General features: G+C 52.5%; 6 protein-coding genes across 6 annotated transcripts; 3 read left to right on the top strand and 3 right to left on the bottom strand.

The window, feature by feature from the left end:
- Positions 1-289: 289 nt before the first annotated feature.
- On the top strand, positions 290-2,855 carry CKM354_001196200 (uncharacterized protein; the record flags this gene model as incomplete). Its single annotated transcript, XM_044807471.1, has 3 exons — positions 290-294; positions 386-2,495; positions 2,556-2,855. The coding sequence occupies 3 exons, from the start codon at positions 290-292 to the stop codon at positions 2,853-2,855; spliced, it is 2,415 nt and encodes an 804-aa protein (XP_044663406.1).
- A 427-nt stretch (positions 2,856-3,282) lies between these two features.
- On the bottom strand, positions 3,283-4,125 carry CKM354_001196100 (uncharacterized protein; the record flags this gene model as incomplete). The annotated part of the gene is made up of 2 exons (XM_044807470.1): positions 3,283-4,031; positions 4,122-4,125. The coding sequence occupies 2 exons, from the start codon at positions 4,123-4,125 to the stop codon at positions 3,283-3,285; spliced, it is 753 nt and encodes a 250-aa protein (XP_044663405.1).
- A 1,088-nt stretch (positions 4,126-5,213) lies between these two features.
- CKM354_001196000 (uncharacterized protein) lies at positions 5,214-5,903 on the bottom strand (the record flags this gene model as incomplete). The annotated part of the gene is made up of 1 exon (XM_044807469.1): positions 5,214-5,903. One exon carries the CDS (start codon positions 5,901-5,903, stop codon positions 5,214-5,216), a length of 690 nt encoding a protein of 229 aa, XP_044663404.1.
- Positions 5,904-7,102: 1,199 nt separating this feature from the next.
- On the bottom strand, positions 7,103-7,860 carry CKM354_001195900 (uncharacterized protein; the record flags this gene model as incomplete). The annotated part of the gene is made up of 2 exons (XM_044807468.1): positions 7,103-7,269; positions 7,437-7,860. 2 exons carry the CDS (start codon positions 7,858-7,860, stop codon positions 7,103-7,105), a joined length of 591 nt encoding a protein of 196 aa, XP_044663403.1.
- Positions 7,861-9,305: 1,445 nt separating this feature from the next.
- Positions 9,306-11,691, top strand: CKM354_001195800 (uncharacterized protein; the record flags this gene model as incomplete). The annotated part of the gene is made up of 9 exons (XM_044807467.1): positions 9,306-9,438; positions 9,552-10,205; positions 10,434-10,682; positions 10,741-10,785; positions 10,860-10,928; positions 10,981-11,150; positions 11,211-11,300; positions 11,372-11,597; positions 11,645-11,691. 9 exons carry the CDS (start codon positions 9,306-9,308, stop codon positions 11,689-11,691), a joined length of 1,683 nt encoding a protein of 560 aa, XP_044663402.1.
- Positions 11,692-11,987: 296 nt separating this feature from the next.
- On the top strand, positions 11,988-14,028 carry CKM354_001195700 (uncharacterized protein; the record flags this gene model as incomplete). Its single annotated transcript, XM_044807466.1, has 2 exons — positions 11,988-12,043; positions 12,099-14,028. 2 exons carry the CDS (start codon positions 11,988-11,990, stop codon positions 14,026-14,028), a joined length of 1,986 nt encoding a protein of 661 aa, XP_044663401.1.
- Between the last annotated feature and the right edge of the window lie 116 nt (positions 14,029-14,144).

Raw genomic sequence — 14,144 nt, 5'->3', positions numbered from 1 at the left:
GGACGTCGACTATCTTCACCCAAAGCTCGTGTTACGCAAGATCTCGTGGTCGCATCCACGTCGTTGATTGGATGCAGCGGCAGCTGCGATTAAGCTTCCAGAACGGGCGCGCACGAGCTTCATAGCGAGGCTGGTGGTCAATCTTTTTGGTAACGATCAAAGTGGAGAGAGCAGCGAAAAACAAGCCTCGTCGGCCCAGACTGCACCTCTCACTCCGTTCCCAATGTCTCGCAGCTGTTTCTGAGGACCTTCACCGCATACCACCGTCCCTACAGATCTCGCCGCCGCCATGAGGTCAGTCTGCAATGCACCATACTCTTAGCCGCGAACACGTGCGGGGCATGTTTTGGCGAGCTTGCTGCTAACCTGCCTCCAACACCAACAGATTCGGCCAGCAGCTCCGGAGCTCACTGATCAAGGATTGGTACTACTACTACATCCAGTACGATGATTTGAAAAAGAGTCTGCGCACCGACTTCGAACACACGCCGCTCGTCCAGCAGGGTCATCAGAAAAAGAAGAAGCCATGGTCCGAGGAGGATGAGCGCCGATTCGTCAACCAGCTCGAGCAGGAGCTGGACAAGGTCTTCACCTTTCAGAAAGTGAAGAGCCAGGAGATTATTCGACGCATCAAGGCGAGCGAAAAAGAGGTCAACGAGGTCATTGCGAGGGCAGAGGCTGCGAAGAATGGAGACGACCGCGCGAAGCAGAATGCACCTTCGGAGGATGAATTCTTGCTGCTGGAAGAGGATCTCTCGGATATCATCGCCGATGTCCACGATCTGGCCAAGTTCACTCAGCTGAACTACACGGGCTTCCAGAAGATCATCAAGAAGCATGACAAGGCGACACATTGGCACTTGAAGCCTGTCTTCGCAGCCCGGCTTAATGCTCGGCCGTTCTTCAAGGATGACTACGATGGGACGGTGGTCAATCTCTCGAGACTATACGACCAAGTGCGAACTCGTGGCCAGCCTGTGCAGGGTGATTCGGCAGCAGGAGAGAAGCAGCAGAACTTCGTGCGTCAGACCACGAAGTACTGGGTGCATCCGGACAACATTACCGAACTCAAGCTCATCATTTTGAAACATCTTCCTGTGTTGGTCTTCAACCCAAGTAAAGAATTCGAGAAGAAGGATTCTGCCATTTCGTCGATCTACTACGACAACCCGGAAACGTGGGAGCTGTACGAAGGTCGTCTAAAGAAGACTGAAGGTGCCGAGGCTATTCGCATGCGTTGGTACGGCGGCATGGATGTCGACACGATCTTCGTCGAAAGAAAGACACATCGAGAAGACTGGACCGGCGAGAAGTCTGTCAAAGCTCGATTTTCGACGAAAGAGAAGAACATGGATGCATACTTGCGAGGTGACATGACAACAGGGCAGATCTTCGAGAAGATGCGAAAAGAAGGGAAGAAGAGCGAAAAGGAGATTAATGATCTCGAGCAGCTGGCGAAAGAGATCCAGTTCCGAGTGATTGATCGCAAGCTTGTGCCGGTCTGTCGCTCGTTCTACAACCGAACTGCCTTCCAGCTCCCAGGAGATGCCCGTGTACGTGTGTCGCTCGATACCGAGCTCACTATGGTTAGGGAGGACAATCTGGATGGCAAGAAACGTGCCGGTGACCACTGGCGACGAATGGACATTGGAATCGACTATCCCTTCAACCAGCTTCCGCCAGAGGACGTTGAACGCTTCCCATATGGTGTGCTTGAGGTCAAGCTGCAGACTGCAGCAGGACAAGAGCCACCGGAATGGATACGCGAGTTGACTGCATCCCATCTTGTCGAGGCAGTACCGAAGTTCTCGAAGTTCATCCACGGATGTGCAACGCTCTTCCCAACACGGATAGACCTTCTGCCTTTCTGGTTTCCACAAATGGATGTTGACATTCGAAAGCCTGTCAGCCACAAGTTTGGCATTGAGCGCCCCGGACAAAGTACAGATGTTAGCACAAGTGCAGCCATGGACGATGACACTGATGATGAGCTCGAGGGCGAAGAGGATGACAGGACCTTCGAAGAAGACCAAAACCAGCAACGACTCCGCGCGGCACGAGATGCACTTGAGCGTCACGAAGAGGATCGCCATTTGTACTCGAACGGCGATGCGGATCCCAATGTACTTGATGAAGAGGAGCGCATGGCACACAAGCCACTCGTTTCGATTGACGACGACTATCCACTTTACGACTCTGATGACGAAGAGGAAGCATTAGAAGAAGCCAGGCAGAAGGGCGGCTGGCAATATCGATGGAGACTGACAAAGAGCTATGCCAGTCTTGCTGGGGACAAACTCCTGTTTGCATTGAAGCGCGCGACTCCATTCCCTCAACCTACCCAAATTCCTGCCAGAGAAGGACGACTGGGCATACCTGGTGGCGCCGCAGTATCAGAAAAGAGGTTCAAGGCGCCAAAGGGCAAGAAAATCCACGTACCAGTGCGCGTCGAGCCGAAAGTGTCCTTCGCTGCTGAGCGCACGTTCCTGGCTTGGGTAAGCAATCTTCTTTCCATTTCCTTATGCCGATGACCAATACTGACCGATCTCAAATAGCTCGAATTCTCCATCATCCTCGGATCGATCGCCGCTACTCTGCTCAACTTTGGTGACGGAGTCTCGCTTGCCGCTGCCATCGCTTTCACTGTCACCGCAATTCTTGCATTATTCTACAGCATGGGCATTTTCCTTTGGCGCGTTGACCGCATCAAACAGAGAAAGGCTGTCAGTTATCACGATAAGTGGGGACCTTCTGGGTTGTGTTTTGCTCTCATGGCTTGTGTCATCGTCGCTGTCGCTTTCAGGTTCGTGAAGGGTGGCGAGGGAGATTTGAGAGGACGGAGCGTGAAAGCTTAGCTGAAGCTGGACATGGAGTGCATTGCGCGCTGTATATACCTTTATGGCGGAACGATGAGTGAGTATATGTATAGTATGGTATACACTTTGTATGAACGGGATGCGTTTGGTTATGGTGTATCTATACATCCGTACACGCCACCCCATTCCATGATGAGCCTGTGCCATAACAAGCGCCACACTCCAGCAACACCCATGCAGTCTGTGCTCGAGTCATATGAATCATGGTCGCCGTCAAGGTGGTAGTTTGACATTACGTAGCACTTTCCGCAATTCGAGGCCAGCCTCGTCATTGCACTTGTGTGTTTCCCTAACGTCGTATTACTTGCGTCTGATCAACAAGGTTAGCACGGATTCCATACTTAATGCTCTCATCCTCCGGGACGGAAACTCACTCCCACGACCAGCACCAAATTCAATGTCTCTTCTAGCAATGGCCAATGTACCTCCCGCAATCCATTAACATGACACCGTGCTTCGGTACTGGCACTCGTTCTCGATACCCCGGGAACAGCACCTCCCTCTTTTTCTCAGCGGCCACAGCGATTTCCATGTCCTCTTGGCGCTTCTCCGAACTAGGACGCCTTGGACCCTTGGTCACAGGTGGTAGGACGGGTGGCGAAACAAAGCCTTGCGCAAAGGCGTCGCGCTTGTCGTTGCCAGCTAGTAGGATAGGGCCATGGTTCGGGATACGACCTATCCCTCCTATGAGGGTCGGCGGATAGGGCTGTGCCCAGGAATTCCGATTTCGCTTCTCCGGACCCCCAGCAAGCTGTAGGCCATTCCATGGTGTGCTGCCCCGAAGATCCAAGAAGCCTGGATGATACACAATTGCTTCGCGCTTCTCTTTGCCATTCAGTAGAATTGGGCCGGTATGCCCTCCGTGACCCGGGAAAGGATTGAAGGGCTGACGACCTTCTCCGAGTCCTGGGAAGGGTGATACCAAGGCAGCACGCTTCTCTTCTGGAGAATTAAACTGTGGGTCATTCCAGAAACGACTGGTCCCCCAAATGTCTGGTATGATGGGTCGAGGATCCATTCTAGGTCCTGGGAGAGGCATGACGGCTTCCCGCCTCTGCAGCCCAAAATCTGGCAAATACTTCCTCCCAAAGAAGTCGTTTGGTTCAGGTTTGCGAGGATTGCCAAGGCCCTTCACGGGGTTGATGAATTTGAATTCTTGCAGCTAGGCTTCGCGCCTGTCCAGTGGGGCTGCATTGGCGCCAGCGCCAAAGAGCATGATAAGGATTGCGAGGTTGTCGTCGAAACGCATTTTGAGTGCTAGATGGTGGCTCACGAGAGAAGGTGGTGGTTTGCGATAAGATGGTGGTATCTGTCCTGCAGATGGGAAGTGAAGAGACGAAAAGAGAAGAGGAGTCGTTGTGTTTGCTGTTCATTTTTCATGGGCGAACTATGCGATCTTTATATGTTGAGACTTTGCAGCAAGTCGAGCACACCTGTTGCACATGATACCTCGAGAAACGCGGCCGCGTTGCATATCGGCTTGTTGCGAGCGGACGCGGTGGCCTATTGTCTTTCCGTGGTGATGTATCGCGGTGCTTCTGTTTGTCGTATATATCGTATGCATCGTATGTGTACTTTGTGGAGAGTTTGGATGCTAGCGTCGACACAAATTAGGTCGACTAAGGCATAAGGGCTATAGTAAATAGTAGAACTAGTTGGCTTCGCTACCACTCTAGTTCATCACAATTGTGGTTGCGGCTTTTTCGGCGAATGCTGTAGTATGGTGGGATCTTGCATGCAGTGTGCTATTGTCAGAGAAATGATGTCGTCACAACCTCATGAGACTTGGAGGTATGCAGCACCGAACTCTCAGGTCAGTTCAGTGGATGCTGCTGCGGCGTGTTGTGTTGTGTTGTGTTGTGTCGTGTTGGTGAAGTGCTGTCTCGTGCCCTGGGGCTGCCTCAGGCGCTTGCCAAGGCTGGCTCTCCCTTTGAGCTGCGGCGAGCAGTGTGCCTGCCATCATCTACTTGTCTACGCTTAAGCCACTACTCAGTCCTGAGTCTGAGAAGCAGACAGGGTGAAGTGATTCTGGCTGCTTCGTGCACAGCGTGCTAGACTAGTCTGACGACGACATTGTCGTTGGCATACAGACCACCTTTTCGAGACAACACAGTCCGGCGTGGTCGCTGATAAGCAGTAGAACCTACGTATCGCGGGTCACCTCCCAATGCTCAAAAAATTTATGCTGGAACGTGGCACGACACACAGGCTGGGACGGAACACGTACATGCTCTACCTCATAGGACAATGTTCCCTCTGCAAGCACCACTTTCACTCCCCATCCTGCCATCCTCCAAGTGACAACCCACTTCGCGACCAGCATCAAACTCATCTCTCCTAGCAACTCCCAATATACAAGCCACAAACAGCCAACCCAACTCCATTCTTTGGAAATGGAACTCGTGGTCGATAACCCGGGAAAACCTCCGCAATCCTAGCTTCAACAGCCATAGCCTTGTCCATAGCCTCATTACGCTTCACGTGAAGCGGGCTGTCGCGGTTCAGCCAAGGCATGGGGTCTTGAATGTAACGACGTGGATAGCCGTCTTCGTAAGGTCCGAAAAGGAACTTCCCTGCCTCCCCGGGAGAAATTGCCCGCTTCTCTGGGATGGTGAATGGCAAGGGACGGATCCGAGCTACGTTGTCGTTGTTTACTCGAGGCATAGGGTTGGGGAAGTAACGATACGGAGAGACGTCTTTGAGTAGATCTAATGGATCTGGGCCGTAAGGTCCGAATGGCAGGTTTCTTGCCTCCTCTGGAGGAATTGCTCGCTTCTCTGGGGTCGTAACTGGCAAAGGACGGACACCAGACCGGCCTCCGCGGTTCACTCCAGGCATGGTGTTGGGGAAATGATAGCCTCCAGGGACGTAATTCAATGACTCTGGGCCGTAAGGTCCGAAGCGGACGTTTCTCGCCTGAGGTGGGATGGCTGCGAGAGCTTCAGCTTCTGCTGCTCGTTTGTCGAATGGGGCTGCGGTGGCGCCTGCGCCAAAGAGCATGATGGTTGCGAGGTTTTTGAGATACATTGTTGGGGTGATAAGATTTGGTTGAAGGTAAAGATGTTGGCTGTTTAGGCAATAGGCTTGTCCAGCAAGCTAGAAGAAGTAGAAGAAGAGAAATGGTCGTCGTTGTTGTTGCTGTCCATTATGATGGCTGGGCTGGCGGAATTTATATGTTTGGACTTGCCGCAGGGCGTGCAGTCCTGCTGCTCATGATACTTGGGTTGCACGCAAGACGCGGCCGGGTTCCATGGGTTCGGCTTGTTGTGAGCGGACGCAGCCGAGTGTGTCTTGCCACGGTATTGTGTCCTAGTGCCCCTCTGTTCACCGTATACCACTGTTTACATGTAGTCTATGTCAAGTTTGGAATGCTAGCGTCTAGACCGACTAAGGTATACGGTCTGGAACGGTGGAACCAAGGCTTCGGCGAATGTTAGTCAGCTTGGCTACTCCTTTGGATTAGCATGACTGTACGTTGCGGCTCTGTCGGCATATATCACGGACTGTCTCCTTCTCCAGCGCCTCTTTCCAAATGCAATATGTAACTTCGACCTTGAGACCCGTCGCGGCTGCGTTCTTGAAAAAGTTTGGTGTAATCATGTGACAGGGCAGAAGGTGACATGGTCATGCGTAGTGTCGGTACGTAGGCGCTCGATAGGACTGAGACTTGTCGTGGACTGCTATCCGGTCGGTCTGCTGGTCGTGTAAGGCCCTGGCATGCATGCGTTGTGCGTGCGATCGCGGCTGCCAAGGCAGAGAAACACAGCCCTACACTCAAGGTTAAGGCACCACCACTGACTCACACCAACCGTCTTTGCGCCGACTGGTCAGCTGGTTGCAAGGGTTCAAGAAGGGAATAGACCATGGTGGAGCCTTGCATGTGCTAGGAAAAAAATGTCACTACGACTTCCCAAGTCCTATTTGAGGCAGCACCTCGCCTAGTTCGTGCCAGACCAGGCTACAGAGATTCTTTAAACCTTGCAATATTTTGGCTGATTTCTTTGAGACAAAAGACGATGTGATGGGATTGATCTTCATTGCAAGGGCTATAGGATCGAGCCAGTACCTGTGTTACAATACATCAATGTTCAATTGTGTAGGCCTGAAAGCAGCCAAGAAATGTTACCAGGTGAAACCAAAATAGAATCGACAGACTTCAATAGCGGAGATTGACTTACATCAATCCATCGGGCCCAACGCTGACGCGCTCCCATCACTCCTACTCTCTAACACTCGCCAATGTACAAGCCGCAGACAGCCAGACGACCACCACTCTTGGGAGCCGGGACTCGTGGTCTGCCGAGCCAATCCTGAGGATAGGCTGCCCTCTTCTGCTCAGCAGGCGGACTGTTCGAATTGGTCCAGTCCGGTCTGGTGATGGGCCTCAGGCCGCCTGGATCGGCGTGCCGCTTCATGTGTACGAAAGGTGGCATGGGCACAATAGGTTCCAAGGCCTCCTAGAAGCTCTCCGGCGACGGGCGCAGTAGGGGTGGGTTCTGCTCCAATCGACTTCACGCTTTTCTGCGGAAGCAAGGCGGCCGGTGCCCACTGGAGAATCACCAATAGTGATGAAATCTGACCAGTCTTGAGATCCGACATGTCGCTTCTGCTCACTAAGTTGACCAGGACCAAGTCTCGATAAGGGGTCGGATTTCGCCCATGCTTCAAGGTCCTCGAGGTCGACCTGCCGCTTCTGCAGAGAAGGTGGTTGAGAGCCTGTCGACGGACCATACTCTGGAAAGGGTATGAGCTCAGAAGCTCTAAAAGGACCCGCCAGAAGCTGGACAGCATCGCGCTTCTCCCCATTGGGACCAGGACTGTTGTACACCTTTCCTGGAAACCACGGAAGCACGGGTCCTAACCCATCAAGATCGGGCGAACGGACTATGGCGGAGAGAGCTTCCGCGGTGCGTCGATCGATTGGAGCTGCGCTGACGCCTGCGCCAGCGAGCGCGATCGTTGCAAGGGCGGTGTCAAAACGCATTTTCGAGATGGTAAGAGTGGAATTTGGACGGAAGAGTGTTGGTTGTGTAAATGGAATGAACTTGTCCAGCAAGTCTAGGGAGAAAAGATCGTTGTTGTTGTTCGTTTCAATGGTTGAGTTGGAGGCTTTCTTATACGTTTGGATCACCGACAATACTTACACAGTCCCTACGAAGGACGTGGCTGCGCTCCATGGCGTCGGCATTTCGAGTGGTGGTGCAGAATTGATGTCTTTCCGTGCAACAGAAGTGTGGTGCTGTAGTTGTTCTGTTAGTCGTATAGGTCGTATATGGACAGTTGACATGCGTATTGAGAAGGTCGTGGTTGATCGCGCCTAAGAATACTGAAGCAGGTTGTCGGAAGGGGAAACTTCGGCGAACATTAGTAGGCTTGGCGCATACTATAGGGGAGTCTTCCGGCTGTATAATGCGGCTCTTTCGGCGAATGCTATAGGCAACGATTCTTGGCTTATGTCCCAAGACATCTCGTCGTAGAACTCGTATCAGCTTCTGCAGTTGTCGCTGTCGTCACCAAGCTGTCCATGAAGTCAGCCTGAATCACGGAGTTCCCGCGAAGCATGCAACATTCTTGCTCATGCTCTTCGCATGAGAGTTCGCACGATGCTGTCGAGTGCAATTTGTAATGGTCATACATACGGGCCATGTTCACGATGAATGGAAGGCCCAGTATGATTGAAAGGACGCGGACGAGAGCAACTCGAAGTGTGATAAGGATACTCCAGACGTTGAGAGTTGCGCACTCGGACGAAGTGCCGACTGGAGGAGAAAACAGCAGGGCTGTCTGTTCCTAGCTGTCGTGATCAGTAGAGCAGAAGCGTGGCCACCTTGAACATCCTGCGCCAAAGATGGCAAGATCTGTGTGTCGTTGAGCGTGGTCGTGTATGAGGAGAAGCGAGAGCGAGACTTTGGACGCCACCAAGTTGCCAAGACTGCGAATCCAACCTTCGTGGTTCGTTCCTGGCCAGCGCGAACTACGACGTTTACGCATTCTCCTCTTGAACATGTCACTGCACCAGGCAAGACACGATCGAGGCCGAGACGATCGACAAGACTACATCAAGAGAAGAAGTGGCTGCCCTGTCGTGACACGTGGTGGAACCTGGGCAGAGTCAAGCAAGACGCACGACGAGCAGGGATGAAAACCTGGACACGCTGCACGCGCATTCCTGGAACTCTTCATGCGCCACACTTCACAAGCCGGTTCATCACACCTCCATCAATTTCTGGAGCACAATGACGTGTGAAGCGTCCGCTCATTTCATGCTGTCATGGCGGACGCTGTGTAACGAGGAGAGCTGACGCCTCATACTACTGGCAGAGCCATTGCTATGCCTTTGACATAACTTGGATACAGTGAATATTTTCTCTTTGCTTCCTATATCTCACAGTCGTGTGCTTCAAATTGTCGCCGGAGAGCTACAGCATCATGTCGAAAGCCAACACGTTGAAGAAGCAGCAAGCCGAGCTCGAAGGTACGTCTTCCCAAGGCTACGGCGGATACCTCTGGCGCGTGGTGCCTGTCGCGACTGGAGCTGCGGCGCTGGGCTATTACTATTTGAGTACGTGCTCTGGATGCGACCCATGAGTGCGCGCAGCAACCAGACATGTGGCGTGAATATTGTGTACCTGATGAAGAGCTAGAGTTTGTTGGACATTCAGGCTAACACGACAGCTCAAGATGGCATGTCCAAAATCAGCATGGTAGACAATGATCCTCCTAAAAAGGTTCCCACTAAGGCGCCTCCAAAGAAGCTGCCTTCTAAGCCTAGCACTTCGTCCACGACCACTCCAGTCAAATCGCCTCCCAAAAAGCTGCCTTCTCAGCCTTCCACAACAACTCCATCGAAATCCACTCCAGCCAAAGCTTCGCCGGTACCTGTAAAGAAGCCCTCGGTAGGCACAGGCTCTACACCAGTCAAGAAGCCTATAACGGCGACCAATGGTGGTTCAACGCCTGTCAAGTCTGCGCCAGCCAAAGCTACGCCTGTCAAGAAGCCCGTGCCGCCCAAGGTGCAGCCCTCGAAGGTACAAAGCCAGGCAAGCGCTGGGGCTCAAGAGGCGACAGGAGCCGTACAGAACGCTGCGCGAAGGAAGCCAATACCTCCTCAGGTCTTGCCCCAGACCAAGAAGCCCGTCAGTTCGGCTAAGACCACTGCGGCATCGGCAACTAGCAGTGCGCCCAAGGCAGCACCGAATAAAGCGCAGAAGACAACATCAGCAGTTACAGGAACAGCTCAAAAAGGCACAGAGGCGGTCACAAACACAGCAGGAAAGACAGTTGGAAATGTTGGCGGCATTGCAAACAAAGGCGTTGGCGCAACTACAGGTACGTCTTCAGCTCCAGACGATGTTCCAGCGCGCATGGATTTCAGCGGAGCAGATCCGAGCATCATAGAGCAAATACTACCTGCCTGGCTAGTCGCTCGTTGGAAGTCAGCGGCAGAGAATTGCAGCAAGCCCAAGCCTCGAAAATTGCAAATCAGATCGCGTTGACATTGAATTCATTGCGCCACAACTGCTCTTATCGAATGAGATGCTGATCGCCTGCTCGCAGGCACTCTTGACAAAGCGTCTGGTGGCCGCACCGCGCCGGTGACGAAGAAGGTCAATCAAGCCGGCGCCGGAGCGACTCAGACAGCCACGGATGCCACCACCAATGTTGGCAAAATCGGCACTGACGCTGTCAAGAACGTCAAGAACACCACAGACTCTGCAGTTGGTAACTTGGCGGACACTGCGACCAACACCGGAAAGGCGATCGGGAACAGAGATATCAAAGGTGTAGGAGCAGGGATTGCCAAAGGTAGCCCAACTCAACTCAGCTTCGTGCTTCGAGCCATATCACTAATGACTTATGACAGGTACTGGCAAGACTGTGTCAGGCGTGGGTCAAGGAGTTGGCGCAAGTAAGTTGGCAGCATGCTCTTAGTCAATTGTGACAATGCAGGTCGACACAGCTGACCTTTGTTCTTCGATTCAGCCGTATCAGGTGTGGGTACCGGAGCGGATGCTACAGTCTCTGGCCTCGGGAAGGGTGTCAACGCAACACGTAAGCGTAATAATCATCGATCGAGAGCGTTGTGTACTGACTCCGATGACAGTCGGCGGCCCTATTGGCAACGCCGCGCAGAGCACAACTGCTGGCATCGGAAAGACTGTATCAGGCACCGCTTCTGGCCTTGGCAAGACAGTCGGCGATACAGCTTCAGGCATAGGCAACTATGATGTGAGCAAGACCGCTGCTGGAGCCACGGGTGGTGTTGGCAAGACGGTATGTTGAATCCCAAGGATACACAATCTGTTGCATCATGTCATGCTAATACCGTTGCAGGTCGGCGGAGTCGGATCTGGCGTTGACAAGACTGTCAGCGGCGTTGGGAAGACTGCTGGTGGCTACGTCCCAGGCCGAGCAGGAGGCACTGTGAGTTCAGCGATCTCCAATAATGCATGAGTGTCGCCAGAATGGCATCCCAACTGACACTCTTTGCTCAGGTCGAAGGAGTCACGAAGGGCGTCGGTGGTACCGTGTCTGGCATCACTGGAGGCTTGAATGAAGGGGTTGGAAAATTAGGCAAAGGCGATGTCATCGGAACAGGCACGTCTGTCGTTGGCGGTGTCGGCAAAGGCCTTGGAAACCTTGGAAGCGGCATCTGGGAGGGTGTGAGTGGCAAGAACAGACAGCCAAAGGAGGACGCTGTCGAAGAAGATGCACAAGAAGGTACGTGAATCGGAATCTCTGTATAGAGCTGCGTTAACAGCTCCCAGGCCAGCAGAAACAGGAGTCATCTGGCGGGAAGAATAGTTTCTTCTGAACCATGCGGACGATGTGCTGGCTACGAGAAAATGAAGATCAAGGCAGACAGTACTCAGTGTTATTGGACAGATACGGTGCACCTAGTGGTAGGACACGATATTCGTTGTAGCATACAATTCTACGAACGCAGTGTTGCTTCTCCAGCAAGCTGAGTCGTGCCTGAGACGGCAGCTTCGTCTCCACATCTCGAGAGCCGAGGCACTTCACCTCATCACCTACCGCCATTGCCAACGTCTCGATCGTTTGACATGACAATTGATTATACCAAATAGTTCGGCACAACACGGTTGCAATATGGCGCCCGGAAGAATAGAGCCTCGTCCCATCAAAAAGATTCTCGTAGCCAACAGGTCTGCCACATCCCATCTTTCGCCAAGACAATACCAACTAACAACCCCCATCCAGAGGCGAAATCGCAGCACGTATTCTTTCCTCATGTCGAGAACTCAATCTCGAAACCTACTCTGTCTACACCGAAAATGATGCCTTACACACCTACAACGCCTCTCACGCCATCAAACTCAAATCCCCAGCTTCATACATGAACATCGAAGAACTCCTTTCCATCGTCCAAGAACATAAAATCGACGCAGTCCACCCTGGCTATGGCTTCTTATCCGAATCTCCGGACCTCGCGGCTAAAATGGCAGAAATCAATGTCATGGTCGTAGGACCCGGAGCCGAGAATCTCGATCGCACGGGAGATAAATTACGAGCGAGACAGTTGGCTGAGGAATGCAATGTACCAGTTTTACCAGCTTTTACGAGTCCGACAGGGAAAGTTGAGGATGTAAGGAATTTTGCTGAGAAGAATGGTTTGCCGATTATGATCAAGGCTGTTGATGGTGGTGGCGGGAGAGGGATTCGACTTGTGAGGAAAGCGGAAGATTTGGAGGGTTTGGTGAAGAGGGCTATTGAGGAGAGTCCGGGTAAGCAGGTTTTCGCTGAGAAGGCTGCTGTTGACGGGTTTCGTCACGTGGAGGTGCAGATTGTGGGGGATGGGAAGGGGGGTGTGAGACATTTGTGGGAACGGGAATGCTCGATTCAGAGAAGGTATCAGAAGATTGTGGAGTTGGCGCCTTCGATGCGTGAGGATAGGGAAGTTGTGAGACCCGTCATCGAGGCCGCGATGAGGGTTGCGAAGAAAGTGAAATATGCCAGTTTGGGGACGTTTGAGTTCTTGTTGAATCCGAAGACGAGGGAGTATTTCTTTCTGGAGATCAACCCGAGGTTGCAAGTTGAGCACACGATTACTGAGTCGATATGCTCAATTGATATTGTGAAGGCACAGTTGCGATTAGCACAAGGAGCTTCGTTTGAGCAGGCTGGGCTGGATGATCTGGCGCAGGATCCGTTACAGCCACCAAAGCAACACTCAATCCAGCTACGAGTGACAGCTGAGGACCCAGAGAAGAACTACTCACTGAGCATCGGCAAGATATCATCATTCAATTTGCCATCCGGTGTGGGCACACGAGTCGACACAGCTCTAGTACCGGGTGCATCAGCAATCGTGAGCTCCGACTTCGACAGCGTGGTTGCAAAGATCATCATCACAGCCCGAACATGGCCAGACGCAATCAGCAAAGCCAGACGAGCACTGCAAGACACCTACATCAACGGCATTCAAACCAATCTTGCCCTCCTCCGAGCCATCGTCTCTCATCCAGCCTTTGAGAATGGCGAATGCGACACCACATGGCTAGAGTCCAACCACGAAGAACTCCTCGCCATAAGCAAGAAATTACAAAATCCTACCAATCCTTTCCATGGCCTCGTCCAACAATCTTCTAGCACCTCCACCGCCCAATCGGCCGCCAATAGCGGCGGAGCCACCACCTTCCGCAAAGACGACGCCTGGACAATAGATATCCAACCACAAAACTCAGCAGCCAAAACCCAACAACAGAAACAACAACCCCACCACCTCCACCTAACCAAAGTCCTCAAAAACGACTTCCCCTCCACCCTCTCCGCCGAAATCCTCTACACTCTACCCGACTCAAAACCCCTCCCCTTAACCATAACCCTAAACTCAACCACAGCCTCCGGCTCCGCAATGAGTTCCAACCATCCTTACGGTTCAAAATCAAATCCTTCACACGTAATAATCCCACTTTCAGGGAAGTTAGTCGAAGTTTTGGTAGATGCTGGAGATACAGTGAAAAAAGACGAACCGATTTGTGTGATTAAACAGATGAAAATGGAGATTGAAGTGAGGAGTCACAGGGCGGGGATTGTGACGTGGGTGACGGAGGCGGAGGATGATGAGGATGTTGCGGAGGGGATGTTGGCTGCTGTTGTCGAGGATGAGAGGGTGGAGGCGAAGTTGTAGTAGAAATGGTAATTTGAAGATGCGGATAACATGAAAAGAGGACGGTCGAGTTCTCTGGACCTTCCATCCTGGGTATCATTTCTGCACTCGCCACGAGCACCATCTGGCGTGTCTTC

Source organism: Cercospora kikuchii (genome assembly GCF_019650295.1).
Source record: "Cercospora kikuchii DNA, contig_00008, whole genome shotgun sequence".
Lineage (NCBI taxonomy): Eukaryota > Fungi > Ascomycota > Dothideomycetes > Mycosphaerellales > Mycosphaerellaceae > Cercospora > Cercospora kikuchii.
The sequence above is the reverse complement of the archived record's forward strand: the minus strand, read 5'-3'. Positions and strand labels throughout refer to the sequence as shown.